This window comes from Eucyclogobius newberryi, unplaced genomic scaffold (assembly GCF_026437365.1).
Source record: "Eucyclogobius newberryi isolate DKJ021-1_F unplaced genomic scaffold, fEucNew1.0.hap1 SCAF_18, whole genome shotgun sequence".
NCBI lineage: Eukaryota > Metazoa > Chordata > Actinopteri > Gobiiformes > Gobiidae > Eucyclogobius > Eucyclogobius newberryi.
The window spans coordinates 34,897,470-34,914,477 of NW_027315812.1; the positions used below are offsets into that span (position 1 = coordinate 34,897,470).

At 46.8% G+C, this 17,008-nt stretch overlaps 1 protein-coding gene across 7 annotated transcripts in view; it reads right to left on the bottom strand.

Moving 5' to 3' along the window:
- The window catches only part of slc12a7b (solute carrier family 12 member 7b), a 382,436-nt gene that overhangs the window by 129,461 nt on the left and 235,967 nt on the right, over positions 1-17,008 (bottom strand). For all 7 annotated transcript variants that reach the window (XM_072451243.1, XM_072451246.1, XM_072451242.1 and 4 more), the window contains exons 11-17: positions 16,194-16,251; positions 12,668-12,842; positions 12,449-12,567; positions 8,456-8,554; positions 4,801-4,920; positions 4,553-4,657; positions 3,350-3,518 (exon numbers count right to left, since the gene is read on the bottom strand). In XM_072451243.1, the coding sequence (XP_072307344.1) occupies positions 3,350-3,518; positions 4,553-4,657; positions 4,801-4,920; positions 8,456-8,554; positions 12,449-12,567; positions 12,668-12,842; positions 16,194-16,251 (845 nt within the window). The remainder of the gene's footprint in view (positions 1-3,349; positions 3,519-4,552; positions 4,658-4,800; positions 4,921-8,455; positions 8,555-12,448; positions 12,568-12,667; positions 12,843-16,193; positions 16,252-17,008) is intronic.

A 17,008-nucleotide genomic window follows, 5' to 3' on the forward strand; every position in this document is an offset into this window, starting at 1 on the left:
CAGGGGACCTTTGGGTATTTGGGACAGGGGATGTGAGTATATTGCCAAGTCCCTACGGACATTGTTTAATCTCTTCTCACTGTCACACTTTGAGGCATCCAGTGTTGTGATTTTGGGCGTTAAGAAAATAAATTTAATTGAATAGTGTAGCATGTAGTGTAGCGTGTAGTGTAGCGTGTAATATAGCGTATAGCGTGTAGTGTAGCGTGTAGTGTAGCGTGTAATATAGTGTGTAGTGTAGCGTGTAGCGTGTAGTGTAGCGTGTAATATAGCGTATAGCGTGTAGTGTAGCGTGTAGTGTAGCGTGTAGTGTAGCGTGTAATATAGCGTATAGCGTGTAGTGTAGCGTGTAATATAGCGTATAGCGTGTAGTGTAGCGTGTAATATAGCGTATAGCGTGTAGTGTAGCGTGTAATATAGTGTGTAGTGTAGCGTGTAGCGTGTAGTGTAGCGTGTAATATAGCGTATAGCGTGTAGTGTAGCGTGTAGTGTAGCGTGTAATATAGCATGTAGTGTAGCGTGTAATATAGCGTGTAATATAGTGTGTAGTGTAGCGTGTAGCGTGTAGTGTAGCGTGTAATATAGCGTGTAGTGTAGCGTGTAATATAGCGTATAGCGTGTAGTGTAGCATGTAGTGTAGCGTGTAATATAGTGTGTAGTGTAGCGTGTAGCGTGTAGTGTAGCGTGTAATATAGCGTGTAGTGTAGCGTGTAATATAGCGTATAGCGTGTAGAGTAGCGTGTAGTGTAGCGTGTAGTGTAGCATGTAATATAGCGTGAAGTGTAGCGTGTAGTGTAGCGTGTAATATAGCGTGTAGTGTAGCGTGTAGTGTAGCGTGTAGTGTAGCATGTAATATAGCGTGAAGTGTAGCGTGTAGTGTAGCGTGTAATATAGCGTGTAGTGTAGCGTGTAGCGTGTAGTGTGTAATGTAGCGTGTAGTGTAGCGTGTGTGTAGCGTGTAATGTAGCGTGTAGTGTAGCATGTAGCGTGTAGTGTAGCGTGTAGTGTAGCGTGTAATGTAGCGTGTAGTGTAGCATGTAGTTTAGCGTGTAGTGTAGCGTGTAGTGTAGTGTGTAATGTAGCGTTTAGCGTGTAATGTAGCGTGTAATGTAGCGTGTAGCGTGTAGTGTAGAGTGTAGTGTAGCGTGTAGTGTAGCGTGTAGTGTAGCGTGTAGTGTGTAATATAGCGTGTAGTGTAGCGTGTAGTGTAGCGTGTAGTGTGTAGCGTGTAATTTAGCGTGTAGCGTGTAGTGTAGCATGTAGTTTAACGTGTAGTGTAGCGTGTAGTGTAGCGTGTAATGTAGCGTGTAGTGTAGCGTGTAGTTTAGTGTGTAGTGTAGCGTGTAGTGTAGCGTGTAGTGTGTTGTTTAGTGTGTAGTTTAGTGTGTTATGTAGCCAGACTTTAGCGTGCAGCGTTGTGTAGCGGGTCATGTTGCATGTAGTGTAGCGTCGCGCAGTGTAGCGTGCAGCGTTGTGTAGCGGGTCAGGTTGCATGTAGTGTAGCGTTGCGCAGTGTAGCGTGTCATGTTGCATGTAGTGTAGCGTCGGGCAGTGTAGCGTGTCATGTTGCATGTAGTGTAGTGTTGCGCAGTGTAGCGTGTAGCGTTGTGTAGCGGGTCATGTTGCATGTAGTGTAGCGTTGCGCAGTGTAGCGTGTAGCGTTGTGTAGCGGGTCATGTTGCATGTAGTGTAGCGTTGCGCAGTGTAGTGTGTCGTGTAGCGGGTCATGTTGCATGTAGTGTAGCGTCGCGCAGTGTAGCGTGTCGTGTAGCGGGTCATGTTGCATGTAGTGTAGCGTCGCGCAGTGTAGCGTGCAGCGTTGTGTAGCGGGTCATGTTGCATGTAGTGTAGCGTTGCGCAGTGTAGCGTGCAGCGTTGTGTAGCGGGTCATGTTGCATGTAGTGTAGCGTCGCGCAGTGTAGCGTGTCATGTTGCATGTAGTGTAGTGTTGCGCAGTGTAGCGTGTAGCGTTGTGTAGCGGGTCATGTTGCATGTAGTGTAGCGTTGCGCAGTGTAGCGTGTAGCGTTGTGTAGCGGGTCATGTTGCATGTAGTGTAGCGTCGCGCAGTGTAGTGTGTCGTGTAGCGGGTCATGTTGCATGTAGTGTAGCGTCGCGCAGTGTAGCGTGTCGTGTAGCGGGTCATGTTGCATGTAGTGTAGCGTCGCGCAGTGTAGCGTGTCATGTTGCATGTAGTGTAGCGTCGCGCAGTGTAGCGTGCAGCGTTGTGTAGCGGGTCATGTTGCATGTAGTGTAGCGTTGCGCAGTGTAGCGTGTAGCGTTGTGTAGCGGGTCATGTTGCATGTAGTGTAGCGTCGCGCAGTGTAGTGTGTCGTGTAGCGGGTCATGTTGCATGTAGTGTAGCGTCGCGCAGTGTAGCGTGTCGTGTAGCGGGTCATGTTGCATGTAGTGTAGCGTCGCGCAGTGTAGCGTGTCGTGTAGCGGGTCATGTTGCATGTAGTGTAGCGTCGCGCAGTGTAGCGTGCAACGTTGTGTAGCGGGTCATGTTGCATGTAGTGTAGCGTTGCGCAGTGTAGCGTGTAGCGTTGTGTAGCGGGTCATGTTGCATGTAGTGTAGCGTCGCGCAGTGTAGCGTGTCATGTTGCATGTAGTGTAGCGTTGCGCAGTGTAGCGTGTAGCGTTGTGTAGCGGGTCATGTTGCATGTAGTGTAGCGTTGCGCAGTGTAGCGCGTAGCGTTGTGTAGCGGGTCATGTTGCATGTAGTGTAGCGTTGCGCAGTGTAGTGTGTCGTGTAGCGGGTCATGTTGCATGTAGTGTAGCGTCGCGCAGTGTAGCGTGTCGTGTAGCGGGTCATGTTGCATGTAGTGTAGCGTCGCGCAGTGTAGCGTGCAGCGTTGTGTAGCGGGTCATGTTGCATGTAGTGTAGCGTTGCGCAGTGTAGCGTGCAGCGTTGTGTAGCGGGTCATGTTGCATGTAGTGTAGCGTCGCGCAGTGTAGCGTGCAGCGTTGTGTAGCGGGTCATGTTGCATGTAGTGTAGCGTTGCGCAGTGTAGCGCGTAGCGTTGTATAGCGGGTCATGTTGCATGTAGTGTAGCGTCGCGCAGTGTAGCGTGTCGTGTAGCGGGTCATGTTGCATGTAGTGTAGCGTTGCGCAGTGTAGCGCGTAGCGTTGTATAGCGGGTCATGTTGCATGTAGTGTAGCGTCGCGCAGTGTAGCGTGTCGTGTAGCGGGTCATGTTGCATGTAGTGTAGCGTCGCGCAGTGTAGCGTGCAGCGTTGTGTAGCGGGTCATGTTGCATGTAGTGTAGCGTGGCACAGTGTAGCGTTGTGTAGCGGGTCATGTTGCATGTAGTGTAGCGTCGCGCAGTGTAGCGTGTCGTGGTGTGAGACCTGCTCAGCCTTCTTTGCCTCTGCATCCTTGGTGAGGTAGGTTCCTTCCAAGACATTGGCCACAATGGTGAGTCCTTTCCCAGCCTTCAGCTGTGTGGTGAAGGACAGGAGGCGCGGGTGTTTGACACCCTGGTCTGAATCCAGGTTCTGCAGCACCAGCACCTGAGGCCTGTCCACAAACAGACCAGAAAACATGTCAAAAGTGTTTCTCACTTGGCATGGCTGACTACAATTATACAATATCAAATACATCATTCATCTCTTCAAGACTATTTGCTTTTGAATGTTGAATGCAAAGATATTTCGTTCCTTTGTAATTGTTCATATATAGACCATTCTCAACCCTCATCACTGATTCCAAGATTGGCACCTAAGTGATGTTCATGGGTGGCAAAGGGGATAGAGTGCACAACTACTACAGTCTCCACTTGGCTAATACAGGTAGCTTCTTCTCCTCAAACTCCTCTTCTCTGCCCCTGTGAAGTGCGACAAACACATGAGGTCTGTGTTTCCTGACTTTTCATTGGTTAAACAGCATCACGTGTTAGCATCACGCCAAGTAAGCTAAAGGAAGAAAATAAAATAAACAGCAATAGAAAAGCAGATAAACATCACACTGCAGTTAGCCTCACATTTATCACTGCCACAGACTTTGGGTTCACACAAAGTTGAACTCATTACCTTTCTCTACTGAAATAACAGGTTTCCGAGTCCAAATGTTGAGGAAATGAATTGTTGTGTTGAGTTGAAGTGTCCTTTATCTCCCCTTGCCATTAGCAAACACGCTATCTAAGCTCTGCACAGTTGTGTTTTTTATCATTGTAAAAAATATTTGGCTTCCATCTACTTGTGTCCACATTACACACTAAGTATTCAAATGAACACTGAGAATAATCACGATTCAAATGAGTTCTGAAACTAGATACTCATTTGAATGAGTCATGATCCTAAACAGCTTTAGAATAATCTTGTTCTATATCAGAACTACTAAGTCCACCGAGACTATACTTATTTGTGTTTAAAAAAAAAAGTAACAGGTTTAAAGATCAGTATTTACAATGAAGCCTGCCAAATGTTAACATTATGACAACTCTACAAATGCTCTTCATTCATAGGTCTAACATCATGACTATTATAAATCTACATGTGTTCGATGAAATCATTCCCTTCTTTATCTGACTCACAGAAAAGAAAGAGACGTACCTCCAGTTCTTGGTGTGCGGCGGAGCGTCTTCCAGGCGAATGAGAGCGTAACGTGCTGCGTTCAAAGACAGGCCGCGAATCCCGTCTCCCCACTCCTTCTCCGCTCTGCGAAGAGAGAGAGACATTCATCAGAACATAACGCTTCACACTCCCATTCTTGTGGTGCTGAAAGCAGCAGCGGCCGATTAACAATGTATTACTATTATTAAGAAATCCACATTGTTCAGTCTGAAATATAAGATGCTCACCCTCTGTACTCGATGTATTTGTAGATACAGCCTGCGATAACCATGGCAACGATGGCGTAGTACCAGGACGAGATGAACATGATGGCCAGACACAAGCTCATTCCCAGGAACGATAAGGTCCTACAAACACATGAGTCATCACTACAGAGAACCACAGAGCCTGGTGACGGAGAACTGAGAACCACAGAGCCTGGTGACGGAGAACTGAGAACCACAGAGCCTGGTGACGGAGAACTGAGAACCACAGAGCCTGGTGACGGAGAACTGAGAACCACAGAGCCTGGTGACGGAGAACTGAGAACCACAGAGCCTGGTGACGGAGAACTGAGAACCACAGAGCCTGGTGACGGAGAACTGAGAACCACAGAGCCTGGTGACGGAGAACTGAGAACCACAGAGTCTGGTGACGGAGAACTGAGAACCACAGAGCCTGGTGACGGAGAACTGAGAACCACAGAGCCTGGTGACGGAGAACTGAGAACCACAGAGTCTGGTGACGGAGAACTGAGAACCACAGAGCCTGGTGACGGAGAACTGAGAACCACAGAGCCTGGTGACGGAGAACTGAGAACCACAGAGCCTGGTGACGGAGAACTGAGAACCACAGAGCCTGGTGACGGAGAACTGAGAACCACAGAGCATGGTGACAGAGAACTGAGAACCACAGAGCATGGTGACAGAGAACAGTGAACCACAGAGCCTGGTGACGGAGAACAGAGAACCACAGAGCCTGGTGACGGAGAACAGTGAACCACAGAGCCTGGTGACGGAGAACTGAGAACCACAGAGCCTGGTGACGGAGAACTGAGAAGCACAGAGCCTGGTGACGGAGAACTGAGAACCACAGAGCCTGGTGACGGAGAACTGAGAAGCACAGAGCCTGGTGACGGAGAACTGAGAACCACAGAGCCTGGTGACGGAGAACTGAGAACCACAGAGCCTGGTGACGGAGAACTGAGAAGCACAGAGCCTGGTGACGGAGAACTGAGAACCACAGAGCCTGGTGACGGAGAACTGAGAAGCACAGAGCCTGGTGACGGAGAACAGAGAACCACAGAGCCTGGTGACGGAGAACAGAGAAGCACAGCGCCTGGTGACGGAGAACAGAGAACCACAGAGCCTGGTGACGGAGAACTGAGAACCACAGAGCCTAGTGACGGAGAACTGAGAACCACAGAGCCTGGTGACGGAGAACTGAGAACCACAGAGTCTGGTGACGGAGAACTGAGAACCACAGAGCCTGGTGACGGAGAACTGAGAACCACAGAGCCTGGTGACGGAGAACTGAGAACCACAGAGCATGGTGACAGAGAACTGAGAACCACAGAGCATGGTGACAGAGAACAGTGAACCACAGAGCCTGGTGACGGAGAACAGAGAACCACAGAGCCTGGTGACGGAGAACAGTGAACCACAGAGCCTGGTGACGGAGAACTGAGAACCACAGAGCCTGGTGACGGAGAACTGAGAAGCACAGAGCCTGGTGACGGAGAACTGAGAACCACAGAGCCTGGTGACGGAGAACTGAGAACCACAGAGCCTGGTGACGGAGAACTGAGAAGCACAGAGCCTGGTGACGGAGAACTGAGAACCACAGAGCCTGGTGACGGAGAACTGAGAAGCACAGAGCCTGGTGACGGAGAACAGAGAACCACAGAGCCTGGTGACGGAGAACTGAGAACCACAGAGCCTGGTGACGGAGAACAGAGAACCACAGAGTCTGGTGACGGAGAACTGAGAACCACAGAGCCTGGTGACGGAGAACAGAGAAGCACAGCGCCTGGTGACGGAGAACAGAGAACCACAGAGCCTGGTGACGGAGAACAGAGAAGCACAGAGCATGGTGACAGAGAACAGTGAACCACAGAGCCTGGTGACGGAGAACAGAGAACCACAGAGCCTGGTGACGGAGAACAGTGAACCACAGAGCCTGGTGACGGAGAACTGAGAACCACAGAGCCTGGTGACGGAGAACTGAGAAGCACAGAGCCTGGTGACGGAGAACTGAGAACCACAGAGCCTGGTGACGGAGAACTGAGAACCACAGAGCCTGGTGACGGAGAACTGAGAAGCACAGAGCCTGGTGACGGAGAACTGAGAACCACAGAGCCTGGTGACGGAGAACTGAGAACCACAGAGCCTGGTGACGGAGAACAGAGAACCACAGAGTCTGGTGACGGAGAACTGAGAAGCACAGAGCCTGGTGACGGAGAACAGAGAAGCAGAGAGCCTGGTGACGGAGAACAGAGAACAACAGAGCCTGGTGACGGAGAACTGAGAACCACAGAGCCTGGTGACGGAGAACAGAGAAGCACAGAGCCTGGTGACGGAGAACAGAGAACCACAGAGCCTGGTGACGGAGAACTGAGAACCACAGAGCCTGGTGACGGAGAACAGAGAAGCACAGAGCCTGGTGACGGAGAACTGAGAACCACAGAGCCTGGTGACGGAGAACAGAGAACCACAGAGCCTGGTGACGGAGAAAAGAGAAGCACAGAGCCTGGTGACGGAGAACTGAGAACAACAGAGCCTGGTGACGGAGAACAGAGAAGCACAGAGCCTGGTGACGGAGAACTGAGAACCACAGAGCCTGGTGACGGAGAACAGAGAACCACAGAGCCTGGTGACGGAGAACAGAGAACCACAGAGCCTGGTGACGGAGAACTGAGAACAACAGAGCCTGGTGACGGAGAACAGAGAAGCACAGAGCCTGGTGACGGAGAACTGAGAACCACAGAGCCTGGTGACGGAGAACAGAGAACCACAGAGCCTGGTGACGGAGAACAGAGAACCACAGAGCCTGGTGACGGAGAACTGAGAACCACAGAGCCTGGTGACGGAGAACAGAGAACCACAGAGCCTGGTGACGGAGAACTGAGAACCACAGAGCCTGGTGACGGAGAACAGAGAAGCACAGAGCCTGGTGACGGAGAACTGAGAACCACAGAGCCTGGTGACGGAGAACAGAGAACAACAGAGCCTGGTGACGGAGAACAGAGAACCACAGAGCCTGGTGACGGAGAACAGAGAAGCACAGAGCCTGGTGACGGAGAACAGAGAAGCACAGAGCCTGGTGACGGAGAACAGAGAACCACAGAGCCTGGTGACGGAGAACAGAGAACCACAGAGCCTGGTGACGGAGAACTGAGAACCACAGAGCCTGGTGACGGAGAACTGAGAACCACAGAGCCTGGTGACGGAGAAAAGAGAAGCACAGAGCCTGGTGACGGAGAACAGAGAACAACAGAGCCTGGTGACGGAGAACTGAGAAGCACAGAGCTTGGTGACGGAGAACAGAGAACCACAGAGCCTGGTGACGGAGAACAGAGAACCACAGAGCCTGGTGACGGAGAACTGAGAAGCACAGAGCCTGGTGACGGAGAACAGAGAACCACAGAGCCTAGTGACGGAGAACGGAGAAGCACAGAGCCTGGTGACGGAGAACAGAGAACCACAGAGCCTGGTGACGGAGAACAGAGAACCACAGAGCCTGGTGACGGAGAACAGAGAAGCACCAAACCCCTCTCCTCAAACACACTAACCTTGATAAAGGAGTTTCCACGGATGAAAGTCATTTATTTGATGCAGGGAAATCGATACAAAATGATAAGGGTGATATTGGGTGCAGGACTGTGTGACTGCTTTAAATACTCACCAGTGATAGTATTTGAACCGTGGTCTCCAGTTCGGTGTTCTCAGCAATGTTTGGACTGCACAGGCCAGATTGACAAACAGGTAACACATGAGAAAAAACCTGAAAGACATGAAAAGAGGGTCAAGAATATAGAGAAGTTTCAGAATATGATTTAGAATATAGTTTGGACTGAGTTACATACTAGACTAGAGATGTTTATGTCCAACTAACATGAAGATGAAGGGGCCAGAATGGGTGACATCGAAGGAAACCTTAGGCTCTTAAAGCAGAGTAGACAGAGGTTCCGTCGAGTTGTGATTAACGCAGGCGGTAATGACGCCCGGCGGAGACAATCAGAGGTGCTCAAAGTTCAAGTAGGTCCGGTGTGTGAATTGGCAAAGAAAATGTTCTGGTCCCCTGCCCAATCGGATCAATGCTGAACTGTACAGCCTCTTTCAGCATCAACAGCTGATTATCTAGATGGTGCCCTCAAAACAACGTAGTCTTTGTTGAAAACTGGAGTGTGTTTTGGGGAAAGCCCGGGCTCATACGCAGGGATGGCCCCTCCCACTTCAGAGGGTACATCCCTATTAGTTCAGAATTTGCCCCATAGCCTTAGTGGCCTAAAGTGACCACCCAGGGATGAGCCCCGGGCCCAGAGCAGCAGTGTAAGACACTCCTCTGTCGCTGAGCTCCTGCCCACTATGTCACATGTGAAGTGTTCAGATTCAAGGCAGATAGAGACTGTGTGTGTCCCTCGTGTGAATAATGCCAATCAAACCTAAGAAAAACTATTTCAGGCGTCAGACCAAATAACTTGAGAAAAATAACACTCACAAATGATACAGTCCTTACAAATAAACAAATAAATAAGCATATTAAACGTTAGATCAATCTCCTCCAAATCGCTTTTAAGTTAATGAGTTAATTAGTGATTATAACTGAAACGTGGCTTCAACAAGATGATTATGTCAGACTAAATGAGTCCACTCCACCCACCCATGTAAACCCCACCCACCCATGTTAACCCCACCCCCTCACGTTAACTGTCACACCTCCAGGAGCACAGAGGTGGTGGCGTGGCAGTGATCTCACACTCAAGCGACTCACAAGTCCTAAAATGAACAATGCATTTCACTCATTTAAAGCCTCATGTGTCAATCACATGTCCAAATATGAGAAACCAAAAAGGAGTTTTGTTCATAGTTTTCTACCGACCTCCTGGTCCTATTCAGAGTTTTTAACAGTTTTCTGACTTTATATCAAACTTAGAGTTAGCCTGGGATAAAATAGTTATAGCTGGAGACTTTAATATCCACGTGAACGTGAGTAATGACTCTCTCAGTAATGCCTTCAGCGCCTTGTTAGACAGCATTGGTTTCACTCAGAATGTAAATAAACCGACTCACACTCACAATAACACTCTGGATCTTGTCCTAACGTATGGAACAGAGATTAGTGACCTCATTGTCCTCCCTCAAAACTCTATATTGTCAGATCATTTCCTAATTACCTTTCAGTTTATTCTTAAAGATCATCCAGTCCCACAGAATAAAGTTATTATGAAAAGGACGATATCCCAAAAATCTGTCTCAAAGTTCAAAGAAATAATAGAGCCAAAATTCAGCAGCAGATAACTTCAGTCCTTATGTCCTCTAAAAGCTCCACTTGTGTCCTAGACCCCATTCCAAGCTCCTCAAAGACATTCTTCCCGTAATTATACACTCTATTCTGAATATAATAAATACTTCAGTAGAAAGTGCAGGGTGCAGAGCCCACCACGGCAGGGTTCAGAGCCCACCACAGCAGGGTTCAGATCCCACCACAGCAGGGTCCAGAACCCACCACAGCAGGGTTCAGAGCCCACTACAGCAGGGTTCAGATCCCACCACAGCAGGGTTCAGATCCCACCACAGCAAGGTTCAGAGCCCACCACAGCGGGGTTCAGATCCCACCACAGCGGGGTCCAGAACCCACAACAGCAGGGTCCAGAGCCCACCACAGCAGGGTCCAGAACCCACCACAGCAGGGTTCAGAGCCCACCACAGCAGGGTTCAGAGCCCACCACAGCAGGGTTCAGAGCCCACCACAGCGGGGTCCAGAACCCACGACAGCAGGGTCCAGAGCCCACCACAGCAGGGTTCAGAGCCCACCACAGCAGGGTTCAGACGATGGACTGGTCTCAATCCTGGTTCTGACCTCAGCGTTTGACCATCGACCACAACATTCTACTGCAGAGGTTAGAATGTGATGTAGGTGTCAGAGGCCCCGCCCTCAGAGGCCCCACCCTCAAGGCCCCGCCCTCAGCTGCTTTAAATCCTATTTATCTGATATGTACCAGTTTGTTACTGTAAACCAGAGCTCCTCACCTTGTTCTAAAGTAACTTGTGGTGTGCCACAGGGGTCAGTCCTGGGTCCAGCTCTGTTTACTCTTTATTTGCTGCCGTTAGGTCACATGATCAGGTCACATGGCATTAACTTCCACTGCTCTGCAGACGACACTCAGCTGTATTTATCAATGAAACCTGATCAGAGCGATCAAGTAGACAGACTTAGTGCTTGTGTGAAGGAGATAAAAACCTGGATGACACTAAACTACCTGCTTCTTAACCCTGAAAAAAACGAGGTCATTGTGCTTGGCCCTAAGCATCTACGAGATGCTCTATCTGAGCAGATAGTCACACTGAAGCCTCCAGTTCTACTGTAAGAAACCTTGGAGTCTTATTTGACCAGGAGCTCTCATTTAAAGCTCATATAAATCAAGCTTGTAAAACAGACAATTCCTTGCCTGACCCGTCAGCCCCACCCACATTCTGTTCGAATGCGTAAGGGTCTGGAAGTCGTCGGTCATCCATTTACCTATCCAATCCCAGGCGGAGGTTTTAACGCGTCACACTGTGATACGGAAATAGCTCAGGAAAGTCCGCTCTACTCGCCGTGATGAACGTGCGTTAGATGCGGTTATACGAAGGGCGTCATCACGATTCAGGAGACATTTTCTCCGTTCAGGACGGATAACGCGGAACACGCCTTGTTGACATGGGCTAAGTAATATCCGGTTAAGCGTGTCGCGTTTTTTGCGTCACTTCTGGGTTAATGTGATTGGTTCTGTCTCTGCTCTAAACTCCACCCTAGAAATTGAAGCGTAGCGGTCGAGCCCCAGACCCACACACAGTTTTGATAAGTAGTTTGCCAAAACATGTTGGGAATGACTGGTCAGGCAAGACTATTTCCATCTGCGTAATATAGATAAAATCAGAAGAATCCGGCCTAAAAGTGATGCTGAAAAACGTATCCATGCATTTGTAACGTCTAGATTAGACGTGTCCTAAAAGCTCTATAAAAAGCTTTCAACTGATTCAAAATGCAGCAGCAAGATTACTAAAAGGAACTAAAAGGAGAGAACACATTACGCCGGTGCTGGAGTCTCTTCACTGGCTCCTGTCCAGTTTAGAATCACATTTAAACTCCTCCTGATTTACAAAGCCATAAATGACATGGCCCCTCCCACCTCAAAGATGCTATAGAACCATCTCATCCAAACAGAGCTCTTCACTCTCAACATGCTGGCCTTCTGGTGGTCCCAAGAGTCTCTAAAAGCACAGTAGGAGGTGTAGAGCCTTCTGGTGGTCCCAAGAGTCTCTAAAAGCACAGTAGGAGGTGTAGAGCCTTCTGGTGGTCCCAAGAGTCTCTAAAAGCACAGTAGGAGGTGTAGAGCCTTCTGGTGGTCCCAAGAGTCTCTAAAAGCACAGTAGGAGGTAGAGCCTTCTGGTGGTCCCAAGAGTCTCTAAAAGCACAGTAGGAGGTGTAGAGCCTTCTGGTGCTGACTCATAAAAAAAGATGAAAAAGAACGGAAGTGAACACAATCCAAAACTGGGAGGAAATTGTGTTTTTATTTACCAGTATTTCCTATACACATAACTTATGGCAGAAACTCGTGGTCCCGTGAGGTCAGCAGTCAGACCCTGTGACAGCAAAGACCACCACTTGTTCTGAAAAAAAGGCTGGACTTACATGGAGAGGATGGGGGCCACACTGTCCAGAGAGGCAATCAGAATCCCTATTTCACAGATGGCTCCGGTCAGCAGCAGAGCCCAGGTAGGTTCACCATTTGCTTTCCCATGGCCAAATACCTAGTAAGAAGGAAGTTTAGTCATTCTGAACTTTTGGTCTTATGTATCTAAAACAAAAAGCTCTGCAATCTCTTAAAAAGCCAACAGGAGATAGTCTAACCTGCAAGAAAGGCACAATGCCGTCCCTGGCAATGGCTTGAAGCAGACGAGGCGCTCCAGTGAGACTCTGCAGCCCCGCCCCACAGCACGAGAAGAAGGAGCCGATAACGATGACCCAGGGCGAGGGCCACGAGAGAGTACCTATGACCAGGTTCCCCTTCACTGAGTCGCCAAACCTGGAGCACACACAGAAGGGTCACTACACACAGGAGGGTCACTGTATGGAGAACACACACAGACACAGACACAGACACAGACACAGACACAGACACAGACACAGACACGGAGACAGACACAGACACAGAAACACAGACACAGACACAGAGACAGACACAGACACAGACACAGACAGACAGACAGACAGACACACACACAAACACACACAGGAGGGTCACTGTATGGAGAACACACACACACACACACACAGACAGACAGACAGACACACACACACACACACACATTGAAAATAAAAGCAATGTTTTTTCAGACGTTAATTGACAAGAATTCCTCCGAAATGCTCAGTTTAGACATGTTTACGCCTGATAACTTCAGTGTGAGAGATTTAAGAAGGAGGAGAGACTGACCCTTAGACCTGCTTTAGTCCTGCTTTAGTCCCGTTTTAGACCTGTTTTAGACCTGCTTTAGTCCTGTTTTAGTCCTGCTTTAGTCCTGCTTTAGTCCTGCTTTAGTCCTGTTTTAGTCCTGTTTTAGTCGTGCTTTAGACCTGCTTTAGTCCTGCTTTAGACCTGTTTTAGTCCTGTTTTAGTCCTGCTTTAGTCCTGCTTTAGTCCTGTTTTAGTCCTGTTTTAGTCGTGCTTTAGACCTGCTTTAGTCCTGCTTTAGTCCTGTTTTAGTCCTGTTTTAGTCGTGCTTTACACCTGCTTTAGTCCTGCTTTAGACCTGTTTTAGTCCTGCTTTAGTCCTGCTTTAGTCCTGCTTTAGTCCTGTTTTAGTCCTGCTTTAGTCCTGTTTTAGTCCTGCTTTAGTCCTGTTTTAGTCCTGTTTTAGTCGTGCTTTAGACCTGCTTTAGTCCTGCTTTAGACCTGTTTTAGTCCTGTTTTAGTCCTACTTTAGTCCTCTTTAGACCTGTTTTAGACCTGCTTTAGACCTGCTTTAGTCCTGCTTTAGACCTGCTTTAGTCCAGCTTTAGTCCTGCTTTAGTCCTCTTTAGACCTGTTTTAGACCTGCTTTAGTCCTGTTTTAGTCCTCTTTAGTCCTGCTTTAGTCCTCTTTAGACCTGCTTTAGTCCTGCTTTAGTCCTGCTTTAGTCCTCTTTAGTCCTGTTTTAGTCCTGCTTTAGTCCTGTTTTAGTCCTGTTTTAGTCGTGCTTTAGACTTGCTTTAGTCCTGCTTTAGACCTGTTTTAGTCCTGCTTTAGTCCTCTTTAGACCTGTTTTAGACCTGCTTTAGACCTGCTTTAGTCCTGCTTTATTCCTGTTTTAGTCCTCTTTAGTCCTGCTTTAGTCCTCTTTAGTCCTGTTTTAGTCCTCTTTAGTCCTGCTTTAGTCCTGTTTTAGTCCTCTTTAGTCCTGCTTTAGTCCTCTTTAGACCTGCTTTAGTCCTGCTTTAGTCCTGCTTTAGTCCTGTTTTAGTCGTGCTTTAGACCTGCTTTAGTCCTGCTTTAGACCTGTTTTAGTCCTGCTTTAGTCCTCTTTAGACCTGTTTTAGACCTGCTTTAGACCTGCTTTAGTCCTGCTTTATTCCTGTTTTAGTCCTCTTTAGTCCTGCTTTAGTCCTGCTTCATAGTTGATCCATGTTCTCCTGGTAGATGGTTTAGTCTTGGTTTATCCTCTTGTCCCAGGTATTTAGCACTAGTCGGTTTCTGGTCAACACTAAGTTTGAATTGTCTGGGTTTGAATGCTTTTGTCACATTTGTAGGACTGTAATACTGTAATACTGTAATACTGTAATACTGTGATACTGTGATACTGTAATATTGTAATATTGTAATATTGTAATACTGTAATACTGTAATACTGTAATACTGTAATACTGTAATACTGTAATACTGTAATACTGTAATACTGTAATACTGTAATACTGTAATATTGTAATATTGTAATATTGTAATACTGTAATACTGTAATATTGTAATATTGTAATATTGTAATATTGTAATACTGTAATATTGTAATATTGTAATACTGTAATACTGTAATACTGTAATATTGTGATACTGTGATACTGTGATACTGTGATATTGTAATACTGTAATACTGTAATACTGTAATACTGTAATATTGTAATATTGTAATACTGTAATACTGTAATACTGTAATATTGTAATACTGTAATACTGTAATACTGTAATATTGTAATATTGTAATACTGTAATACTGTGATACTGTGATACTGTGATATTGTGATATTGTGATATTGTAATACTGTAATACTGTAATACTGTAATATTGTAATATTGTAATATTGTAATACTGTAATACTGTGATATTGTGATATTGTGATATTGTAATATTGTAATACTGTAATACTGTAATACTGTGATACTGTGATACTGTAATATTGTAATATTGTAATATTGTAATATTGTAATACTGTAATACTGTAATACTTTGATATTGTGATATTGTAATATTGTAATATTGTAATATTGTAATACTGTAATACTGTAATACTGTGATACTGTGATATTGTGATATTGTAATATTGTAATATTGTAATATTGTGATATTGTGATATTGTAATATTGTTATATTGTAATACTGTAATACTGTAATACTGTGATACTGTGATACTGTAATATTGTAATACTGTAATATTGTAATACTGTAATATTGTAATATTGTAATATTGTAATATTGTAATACTGTAATACTGTAATATTGTAATACTGTAATATTGTAATATTGTAATATTGTAATATTGTAATACTGTAATACTGTAATATTGTAATACTGTAATACTGTAATACTGTAATATTGTAATATTGTAATATTGTAATACTGTAATACTGTAATATTGTAATATTGTAATATTGTAATATTATAATACTGTAATATTGTGGTTTGTGTAAATGTGCCGCTGTGAGTGAGGAGGATCTATAGAGGGAAAACATCATATTGTGGTGTGATTTTGTAGTTTGGCCCCTGGTAAATCTAATGGGAGACTCCTGCTCTAGACCAACGTCATGACGTCACCACTTTCTTTGTTTAAAAAGTATTTTTACTCTATATTCATTTTATTCCGCCAACTTCTGCCTCTTTTTGCCAGAGATCAGCACTTCTGTGGTTTTGGCAGTGGAGAAGGGAAAAGTCCCACAGCTCAAATATGATATCAAGTGGATTGATTTGTGTGTCACATTTCGCCCTGGCAGCTCTGTATCTGTGAACTCTCTGTAACTCATACAAGCAGAAGTCCACTTTACAATTACAATGATCTAAAAACCCAAACAATATATTTTATAGTCAACGGGTCATGATTAGTTGTTTAATTATTTCTGCCTTATTTAGAACAAGCATAAGATTTACTTCCACCCTTGAATTGCTAATCACACAAAACTGTCTTACTTACTTGTCACGCAGCAAAACTCCCTCGATACAAGCTCCAAACAGCACCACACACGTAACATCTGTGAAACTGTCAAGGCTCAAACACAAGCAACTGACTAGGACTTTTAAATACTTTGCTTTTTTACTCAACTCTCAAACATGATCCAAAGATAACTTGAATAAAACAAATACAAATACAGCTTTAAGCAGCAAAGAGCTTTACCCCCAACCAGGAAGCTTCCTCAGGGCTGGTGGAGGTGTCAGTGGCTCCCGTGGATGCAGAGGTGGAGGGAGGGCATGGTCTCGAACCTGGAGTAGAATGTGTCAAGCTCCACAGCCATTTTTCAGTCGTTGCAGCATGGGGGGCTCTGGGCTTGTAGTTGGTGAGAGGCCTGAGCCCACTCCACACAGAGGCGGGGCCACTCCACACAGAGGCGGGGCCACTCCACACAGAGGCGGGGCCACTCCACACAGAGGCGGGGCCACTCCACACAGAGGCAGGGCCACTGCACACAGAGGCGGGGCCACTCCACACAGAGGCGGGGCCACTCCACACAGAGGCGGGGCCACTCCACACAGAGGCAGGGCCACTCCACACAGAGGCGGGGCCACTCCACACAGAGGCGGGGCCACTCCACACAGAGGCGGGGCCACTCCACACAGAGGTTGTTGTTGGAGAACTGCTGCTTCAGACGCGTATTATACTGAGATCTAGCTCTCGACACCTCCTGCTAAATCCATACTTTGAATCTTTGTAGCGCTCTTCCCCCACGTCTACATCGAGAGGAACCACTGTCACCAAAACAAGCCCTGAAGAAGCTTCAACACAAGCCCTGA